This window comes from Leuresthes tenuis, unplaced genomic scaffold (genome assembly GCF_036924035.1).
Source record: "Leuresthes tenuis unplaced genomic scaffold, fLeuTen1.0.hap1 SCAF_19, whole genome shotgun sequence".
Taxonomy (NCBI): Eukaryota; Metazoa; Chordata; class Actinopteri; order Atheriniformes; family Atherinopsidae; genus Leuresthes; species Leuresthes tenuis.
This window is the reverse complement of record NW_027325373.1, coordinates 10,215,808-10,226,275: the sequence shown is the minus strand read 5'-3', so window position 1 is coordinate 10,226,275 and position 10,468 is coordinate 10,215,808. Positions and strand designations below refer to the sequence as shown.

At 40.1% G+C, this 10,468-nt stretch overlaps 2 protein-coding genes across 2 annotated transcripts in view; one reads left to right on the top strand and one right to left on the bottom strand.

Annotated features, from left to right (window-relative positions):
- Nucleotides 1-2,960: 2,960 nt before the first annotated feature.
- The window catches only part of strbp (spermatid perinuclear RNA binding protein), a 175,055-nt gene continuing 167,547 nt past the window's right edge, over nt 2,961-10,468 (bottom strand). The window contains exon 20 of the transcript XR_011909093.1: nt 2,961-2,977. The gene's annotated coding sequence lies outside the window, so the exon portion shown is untranslated. The remainder of the gene's footprint in view (nt 2,978-10,468) is intronic.
- LOC140277453 (zinc finger and BTB domain-containing protein 26-like) lies at nt 4,423-6,246 on the top strand. Its single transcript, XM_072372486.1, has 3 exons — nt 4,423-4,803; nt 5,149-5,458; nt 5,711-6,246. Exons 1-3 carry the CDS (start codon nt 4,495-4,497, stop codon nt 6,244-6,246), a joined length of 1,155 nt encoding a protein of 384 aa, XP_072228587.1. The 5' UTR covers nt 4,423-4,494.

Here is a 10,468-nt window from a genome sequence, read left to right as displayed (position 1 = left end):
TCTTTGTTCCAGCAAGACAATGCCAACCACATTCAGGACATATTGCACCAGCAACTCTTACACGTAAGAGTTCAGCTGCTAAACTATTTAACTATAAACTTGTTAAAAGAAGGGGTCATGTGACGGGGTGGCAAAAATATATGTTAACATTATGTTTTTCTCCGCATCTGACACAGTAACCCAACCTATTTATAAACTAGATTGTTAATATTGCATTTTCTCCTCCAATATGTGTATTTTTTTAGGCAACCTTGTTTGATATGAGCTCATGAAAGCAATAAGATTAACCAACAGTTAAATAAGAAATAGTTTGTCAGAAGATTTGATCTCAAATTCTTGAAAATTCATGTCTGAATCATCTGGTCGACAGCAGAGTGTAGCATCAAAAGTGGAAAACGTTCCAAGATGCAACTTGTTTTCAGCTTTTCTTGCAAACTCAAAGGAGACCACATTAAAGTGAAGAATCCACCCATTAATGCCCTCTACTCTAATGCTCCTCTACTGATGACCAATCGCTTTTGACTTCATCCCCCTGAAGTTGTTCTGTAAGTAAATATACAGAAGGATTGTAAGGGATCAAACAGAATTTCACAAAGAGCACTTTTTCTATGACTTTTTCTAAGACTTTATCTGTTTTATTGATGTCTCTGCCATTTCCACCAATGATTGGTGGAAATTGCAGGGAAGACGTGTCTCTGCTCACACTTGCAGCTGTTTCCAGCTGTAAGTAACTGCTTTGTAAAGGCTAAATTAACTCAAAGCATGTGTCAAACTTTCACATGGATTTTATTTTATTCCCCTTCATTAAATCGTGGTTAAATCATTAAATCATTTCAATCTGTGTCTCTCTAAGGAGGCATTTCAGTACATTCAGCTGAAAACATCCTAACGTTGTCAACTTTTGACCAATTTTCAAGTGGCTCGTGTTGTTATCTATGATATTAAAAGCTTGGTAAAAAATCAAACGTGTGTTTTTCTATCCAAAACCTTGTCTTCTGTAGACAATTACAGTAATGTCATAGATTTTTATGTGCTGCTGCAGGAGGGTTTGCCTTCCGAGTCAGAACCCTTAAAAATAACCACAGACTAACAATTGAGGGGAACAATGTTTTTTATTAGATACAACAAGAACGAATAAAAAGCGGAGAGGGATCCAACATGGGTAACATTTTCATATCCCACAGTTAATGCTTCCAACAACAACACCACTACACCACTTTAAGCAAAACTATTAGGTCAAAATATTCCACTCTTTAAACCACATCACTCTCCCCCATAAGCACCACAAGAAGCACATGGAAAATAGGGGAATTCATAAAACTGTCGTCCCTACTCAATTCAGGATGTCCCACAAAATCCCCCCTCCCCGGGCAATAAAATTCACAGACAACAGCCCTAGTGATTCCCACCCAGTCACATCTCAAATAATATTTTCTTTTTGCACAATCTTTGTATAAACGTACCCCAAGCTGTCAGGGTTTAATGATATTCTTAACAAAAAAATCAGTAAAATGTTTCTGGATTGTTTGATAACTTTCTGTGCTTTCAGTTGTTAACTGAAAAACATTAGAGCTGTGCTAATTCGAGAAAAATCAATCTTAATTGATTGCTTTTAGCCCAGTCATGTAGTGTTGCTGCCACTGTTTTTCTTTTTCTGCCTACATCTGTTTCTTCGGGTTGTCAGGTCAACTGACGTGGCAGAGAAAACAAGATAAAAAAGGCACCAAAACCCTAATTAAATAAAAATTCCCGTGTGATATCAAAGGCAGTTCGATAAAGTATTGACCAGAAGGGAGTGAGGCTCTGATAAAAATTTTGTTAGGGGAAAATGAGTTCAGACAGTCAAAAAACAATTTCACTGGCTACACAACAGTCAGACAGTCAGGGATATCAGAGAGAGCCAGAGAGTTGCAGTTGAGTTTGTAGATCTTACTGTAGCTAGTATTCTTTGTTAGAAATATGCCTCCTTTCACATCTAAAATTGAGATAGCAGTCTTAGTATTGTGCTGAATTGTCTGTTTGGTAGGACTTTAGGGCTGTTTTGAGAGAAACGCTGTTGAGATTCTGTGGAAGAGTTGTAGGATCAGAGTCAGGGAGAAAATCTGATACTTCAACCGACAGCACAGGTGACATGAGTACAATGCTTGAGGATAAAACTGTTGAAGCAACTGTGTCCATGCTTAACAATGGGTTAAGAACACTGATTAAGAAGCAGAGGGCTCACAGCTGATACGTTCGATCAAAGCTGGACTGGAGAAGGAAGGTTGAGGAGAGCCATGTAGAGAGGGACAGATTGGAGGAAAAAAGGGGGCAGAGTCACTGAGGTGAACAGAAAAAACAATAGCTCCCAACAGTCTGTTAACATTGGATTACAAAGCATTGCTGACGCACACACAAAAAGGGGAAAAAAGGACAGAAAACTTGGGATGGTACAGCAAAGAGGGAGGGAGAGGTTTTACTGCAAAGAAACATTTGGCTGAACAAAAATACATATATTTTTTAAATAGTGTCACTATTTGATCCTTTTTGCAAAACAAGAATCATAGCATTAAATTCTGTAATAAAACAGACAGCTGACAACAAATGGTGTTGCAGGAAGTCGAAAGAGTCACGCATTGGTGGGATAATCACTACAAGCTGCAGCTGTCCCTTTTTCAGCATGTATGAAAACAGACAAATGCCTTTTATTCTAATATATTAGATGTTTGAGCTCCTTCAGCCACTTATGTGCCTCACATGCTTCGCTCCTTTGGATTAATTCAGCAAGTGTGCAACCTCAAAGACACTGCATCTGTTTCTCTTTAAGCGGCTCTGGTGAACCAACAATCTCAAGAATCTAATTTGCGACAAATCATCACTGGAAACTGATGTTCATTACAGAGTTGACCATAAAGACAAAGACCTCACTGCTCTGACTTACATTAAATGAAAAGAGGCCAGAGACTAATAACAACACAAGCAGGCAGTGTTTGTGTAACTGTCTGTTGTATCTTTAACTGCGATAAAGAGCAATTTAGTAGGATATTTAGAAACATAAGTGGGTCCAATCCATTTTTTTTAAACCCACAAAATCCTTATGATTTCATTTCCTATAGGTACTTTGTTTTCCAAAAAGACCCCATGCTGCAAGATAAGAGCTGTACAGAGGCACCAATGGCTTTCCGTTTATGAAAGTCACCAGAAAATCATTCCAAATTTTAAAATCATCGAAAAACCTGCAACATTTAGAAAAAGAAAGAGAACTTGGCTGGATTATGCAAAAAAAAAAATTCTGGATTATGCTATAATGTTTCTATGAAAAAGTGAGAAGCAGAAATTAATTAAACAAGCTTCAGAAGTGACAAGCGCAAAACTTTTTTAGTCCCAATAGATCAGCAGCACTCAGAGAAACAGCTGGTGAGTAAAGAATAATATGTGTAGCACAACATACAGACATACAGCATCACAAACTTAAACGGGAGTCTCTAATTGTTTATTGCTCCTCTCTATCTTTGTAGACAAGCATTAAAATGTGTCTCATGTTTGTTCAGTTCACTGAATTGCAAATGTCATACTCAGAGCTAAGTTGATCTTTGTATCCAAACTGAGTTTTAAAGTAAATCCTATTAAACTGTCACTTCCAGCTCCAATCAAGAAGGAATGACTGTTTTTGATGGAAGGCACCGGGCAGGAAATTCTGTATATATACATTATGTGCACAGCGTACACGTGCTGTGAGGAAGCTGCTGCAGATTGAGCTTTGTCACCACCATGCAGTTGGTTTTAAGCACTGCATCATCTTTTTTGATGATGTAAACATTCTCCTGTTCTTTCAGCTACTGGGACAGCTTGGAGGCTACGTCAGAACCTGGGTCAGTTTACAGGCAACAAAAGAGTTAATTAGTTCACATGCTCCTGCGAAACACACAACCTCACACACACCCGCTGCTGCTTGCCATCAGCATCCTCAGAGGAGAGCAGATGGACTCAGGGGCTGGCTGTAACCTCACCACTGAAAATTGCATCTCACCCTTCTTCATGAGTGGACCGAGCGAGTTCCTTTTGCTTGTTAATTACAGTGGTTAAACAGCTTGGGATATGGACAGCTATGGATACTGAAATCTACTTGACAGTACTGTTCAACAGAAAAACCATCCTTTGTCAAGTATTGGGATCGGGTAAGCCTGCAGTTTAAAGGTGGGGCTAGATAATAGAGGCCAAACTGTGTGTTATTAGATAGACTCAGTCCAAAGACCTGGTGTTAAGGGATTGTAATTCAAATTATGCATTAAGATCTAAGGTATCCAGCTTCATCAGGATTGACAAAACCTTGCTATGCTATGATTTCACATGTTCAGTGCATTGTTAAAAACATTTTTTCTTTACTATTCAAAGTGAAAATAGACATTCATTAAAACTATTGTGGAAATAATAAGGATAATCTTCAACTCACAAAAGAACCAGCTTTCATACAACAACAAGAATGTGCAGTTTTTGAAATCCAGAAGAAACGTCATGTCAAGCTCCTCTGACACGCTGCAGTTCAGTCTGCCCACCCATGGGGACTCCATCCTTTGCAAAATGAACATTCTGAGAGAAGAGAATCACTTCTGTGATATCACACTCATCATTGGAAGTCCAAATGTCTCCACTGCCCAGTCTGTCCGTTTCCACGGCCACAAAGTGGTGCTTGCAGCATCCTCAGACTTCCTACGCGATCAATTCCTGCTCCATGAAGGCCAGGCAGAACTGAGTGTGGGTGTCGTTTCCAGCGCAAGAGTTGCCAAGACCCTGCTGCTGTCCTGCTACACCGGACTCCTGGAGGTGCAACACAAACTGCTTCTCTGATCACCAAGCAGATACCCCCCCCCCCCCCCAAAAAAAACCCCTCAATTTGATTCTGCATGTGCAATCATGAAAAAAATCACTGCAAACACTGTCAAGAGTTAAAGTTCTGAAACCAACATGCATGAAACATACTAAAATACTGCGTATGCTGACATGAAGGTTATAAATGACTAAAAATTTTTACTCTGTGGTTTTTCTTCTTCTCTTCCATCAGCTTCTAATTTGAGAAAGTGAAACTCTGTCTTGATTTTTGTTCTTTATGATTATTTATATTGTTTGTCAATGATGTTATTGTTTTATTTGTCTATAACCACTACACAGGTTCCTCTGACAGAGCTGGTGAGCTACCTGGTCGCAGCCAGTGCCCTCCGAATGAGCCAGGTGGTTGAAAAATGTACTCAAGCCTTCTCCCAGCACCTCAGCTCCATCCCGACTTGCTTAAAACTGGAGGAACTCTCAGAGGAGAAGCGAAATCAGCAGCTACACAGCAGCTGGCCAAGTTCCACCTCAAATCTGAAGAAAAAGGGTGCAGCCCGACCAAGCACTAGCATCCAGGAAGCAAATCCCAAGGAAAGGGGAGCAGTCATTAATCAGTCCAAGCTAAGAGTCAGCCAAGAAACTGAGGTGGATGGTAAAGTAATGAGAGAGATCATAGAAGATGTGGTGAAAACTAAACTGGAGTTATCTGAAGACGGAACACTCAGTCCTTCCACATTGGACTCAGAGAAGAATGGGGACGTTGAGTCTTTTCAAATGAACGACCCATTATTTTATGTTGACAACACCGCAGCTTATCTCAAGTGTGATATACCCCCCCATGCAGTTTTCCAAGACCCTATTTCATCCCCACCTTCTGACATCAGAAGCTCTGCAGTTTTTAAAGAATTGGTGGACAGCTTCCAGAAACAAAACAGACAAATAGAAGAGCCAACAGCAGAAGGAAACATGTATGCACTGACTGCTCAACGACAGCAGGACAGAGAACAGATGCAGCCAAAACTATTTGGCCTCTCAGGAGCACATCTGCTAAAGAGTCAGTTGACTCCAGAGGATTCAGACAGCATGTTGGTTCAGAGGCCATACCTGTGCAGGAGGTGTGACAGAATCTTCCAGCACCTGGAGAACTACATGGGCCACCTGAAGGAACACAGACAGTATCTCTGTTTGGTCTGTGGGGAAGGCTTTTCTCAGAAGAGCAAGCTGACTCGTCACATACACATCCACACTGGTGCCAAGCTTTTCCGATGCCCGCTGTGCCACAAGAAGTTCACCCAGAGGGCCCTGCTGCAAGAACACCTCCACCTGCACACAAGGGACGGGCCCCTTGCTCACAAGCCAGGCTTCAGGCACCATCTCAGAGAGGGTAAACCTAGCCTGAAGGAGGAGCTCGAGGGAGGTGGAGACCCAGGTTTAGCATGAATTTGGATGAATGTTGTTGGCTTTTTAGTTTGTACAGTAACATTGCACAATACACACAAACCTTTCAACACACATAGGCACATACAGACACTGAAAGTAGAGTACGAAATAACATAGAATTAATCAAAAAAGAGGGGGGAAGTAAAGAGAAAAAAGGTAGGGTGGGCATGGCACATGATCATGAATCTTATGAACCTAAATAAACATTTTTAAATGTGCATTGATTATCCATTTCCAACATCCCCGCTTCTATGTTGTTTTCGTCTATTATTTTGAATTGCCATGTATTGTATTAAGGGAACATTCAATATAGTTAAATATTTGGAAAGTGAGCATTGAAAAATCTATCCACTGCAGAAGATGTGGTGGGTTAACAGGCTTTGCATCCAAAACAACTTTTATATATTTTTACTCATACATATATACATATGCAGGTCTACCTGTTTTCAAAGATATGGTTAAAAAAGGGAGTGGGGCATCATTCTTCCTCATTTAAATAATCATTTCAACTGGTCAGAAAATTCCTAAAATCTTATAGGAGATCCTGCCTTTTGTCTTCTCTCCTTAATATGTTGTTACTGTGGTTCTTCTCCAACTACGATTAGCCCTCTTTGGCTCAGTGCTTTTAGAAGAACTAGTTACTCACAAAAGAATGCGATTTCAAATTTTCCTCAAATGAATTCCCCATGTTTTAAATATACGTGCATAAGCTAAATGATCTACAACTTGCACACTAACCATTTGCTCCATGCTTGCTTATCGTTACTAGATGTTTCTAAGAGAAACTGTCATACTCATTTGAACCATCTCTTGTTAATTAAGCATTTCAGTTATGTAAAGTTATTAAACATACAGATATGTTTCACTCTATTATGTGACATTAAAAATCTTGGAACATCACATGGCTTGCCGAGCAAAATTATTGTATTTGATGTAAAACACAAATGTGAATCCCTTTTCTGTGTACTGCAGTATTGTACGGTACTTGTTTTTTTCCAGGAGACTTTAACCTTTTGCACAGACTGGAGTCTAAAAAGCTCAATGTGAAGCACAAGCAGTCAGCTTTTGTGGCATGAATGAACCTGCTTCTTAAAGACATTTGAAGGAGTTGTGATGTCTCAGCTGTCATTACTGCAGGTAAAGCTCAAAGAAGAAATGAGTGAAAGTCTTTAGATAGATACATGACAGTTCCTGGAGGTGCAACACCACACTGATCACTAAGCATGTACCCCTCCCCCCACAAAAACCCTAAGTTTGATCCTGTTTTAGAACAAGATTTTGTTATAATGTGCAATCATGAAAAAAATCACTGCAAACGCTGTCAAGACTTAAAGTTCTGAAACCAACATGCATGAAACATACTAAAATACTGCGTATGCTGACATGAAGGTTATAAATGACTAAAAATGTTTACTCTGTGGTTTTTGTTCTTCTCTTCCATCAGCTTCTAATATGAGAAAGTGAAACTCTGTCTTTTTGTTCTTTATGATTATTTATATTGTTTGTTGAAGCCATTTTATGTTACTAGAATTTAATATACAGTTTTTCTAGTTTGGTGATTTATTTATTTTCTTGTGCTGATAGTTCTGTGTTGCTGTAGAGATGAGTATTTGACAAGTGACCAACGACGCCTATGTTGCTCAGCTTTGATTGGCTGTTTGGACAGAGAAGAAAGAAATCATCAGAAAGGTAGCGAGATGCCACTGGACCTTAGAGCGACACAGTCTTTTGTCTGCATCGCATTTCAGTTTGTCTTTTGTAGAAAATTCTAGATTTAAGTTCCTTTATTTTTGTGTAAATTTAGTGCTTATAAATAAACGGTAAAATTAAGAATTGTTTTCAAGACTTTTGCTTGCTGAGGTGCGCATGTGGAGTACAAAAGAACTTTGAGGTCCAAAGCTAGTGAGTCAGCCGGCTGCACCCACATTGTTTGTCAATGATGTTATTGTTTTATTTGTCTATAACCACTACACAGGTTCCTCTGACAGAGCTGGTGAGCTACCTGGTCGCAGCCAGTGTCCTCCCAATGAGCCAGGTGGTTGAAAAATGGAGCCAAGCATTTTCCCAGCACCTCAGATCCATCCTGACTTGTTTAAAACTGGAGGAACTCTCCGAAGAGAAGATAAATCAGAAGCTACACAGCAGCTGGCCAAGTTCCAACTCAAAAAGGAAAAGGATGAAGCCCAGCCAAGCACAAGCATCCAGGAAGCAAATTCCAAGGAAAGGGGAGCGGTCATGCATCAGTCCAAGCTGAGTGTCAGTCAAGAAACTGAGGTGGATGGTCAAGTAATGAGAGAGATCATAGAAGATGTGGCGAAAAGATATGATAAGATATGGTGAACGACCCATTATTTCATGTTCACAATACTGCAGCTTATCTCAAGTGTGATACACCCCCTCCTGCAGTTTTCCAAGACCCTATTTCATCCCCAGCATCCAACACCAGAAGTTTTGTTTTTAAAGAATTGGTGGACAGCTTCCAGAAACAAAACAGACAAATAGAAGAGACAACAGCAGAAGGAAACATGTATGCACTGACTGCTCAACTACAGCAGGACAGAGAACAGATTAAACTATTTGGCCTCTCAGGAGGCATCTGCTAAAGAGTCAGTTGACTCCAGAGGATTCCACAAATCCTTTAGTGCAACACAGTAAAAGTAAATGCTGCTACACCAATGCCATCCATCTGAAAGACTGAGAACCAAAGAGATGATGAGCTTGCAAACAATGTACAAATTTGAATCGCCAAGCTCATTTGCATACAAAGAGGGCTGAGATTTTATAACACCTTTGGCAGAGCTTTGGTATAGTGATGTGTAAAGACAGCTAAACGTGTGCCTTAGCTCCCTGTGTGTCCACAGATTATTGTATGTTCACCAGGAAGCTGAGCTACTTGTAACTGTACAAGCTGCCCAGCACAGTGAAGATTGTTAATTGAAGGTTTAATAAAACACTTGTAACATTAATATAATCAAATCATTGCAACAAATTCTGAAGACTTTCAGTTTGCATAAGAAACTAAATTGCTATCACTGTCTTAAAAGGCAGTTTATTGTTAAATCCCTTCATGCTTAGGCTTTTCTTTACCTTTTGACCCCCTCTGAAATTGTGCACAGCTCACTGAGCGCGACTCTATAAGTGAGTGGCTTCTCCCTTTACCATGTCTCCTCTTATCCTTCAGTTATTCTTTTTGGCCCAGAAATGTCATTGCTGCTCATCGCACTGAATGGAATACTGTCTGGTGGGCATCTGAAACATCACAGGCTCTGTGTGCATACACAAAGAAGGCTTGGTAGGATGTGCGTTCAGTACAGCAGCTCGCGTGAATGTGAGTGTTTGTGTGTGAGATCGAGGAAGATTAAATCATGTGATTGTTCCAGTAACGTCGGATCCTTTTTTGAAATTCCCTGCAACAGCATCTGGGGTCTCCCTGAAGTGGGTCAAATGCCTGCATGCACACGTGAAGGCACATGACCGCATACATAAATGCACATGCACAAAAATAGTAAAGTGGCTCAAACACCTTCATTATGAAAGAGAGACTAGGATGCATACGGTACGAGGAGGATGAACGCAACAGGAAAGATGTTAAGACGTGATGTTAAGAGATAAAGATGAGTGGAACGTGTTGCATTTTGTTTGCATCACACAAAGTATAGATATGATTAATTTCAATGACTGACATTGGTATTTAAAGCAAACTGAAATGCATTCCAAGATTAATGTCACTTAAAGGAGTCATTGGGGTGGGAGGGTAAAACCTAAACCTAATCATTGTTCAACTAATCATTGTTTCCTCATTTCCATTTACTTTAGTTTATTCTCTGTGCAAGTACAGCATGGTGTGTTTTGGTCTGTCAAAAATGGTCTCACAGTCACCCCTGGTGGTCACCAGTGATCCAACGATTTTATTTCCAGGAGTTCACTGTAAAACTTACTTTGCAGACTAGTGTCTAAGGAAGTTCAAAGAAAAGTGTCAAATCTACAATGTGAAAACAAACCAACTCCAGCTGATTTATTTTTGTTGATTGCAGTTTGTGCTGATAAGGTGGTGATGTGGTTAGCCCTCACAGCCGCCTGGCAGGCCTGCAGCAGTGTCTCTGTGTGGAGTTTGCATGTTCAGACACAATGCAAATCCTGGAAATATGTCGTCATTTACTGACAGAACAGCTGCAAACGTTGCATTGCAACTTTACAAGAATACAATGAAGATTCATTGTCA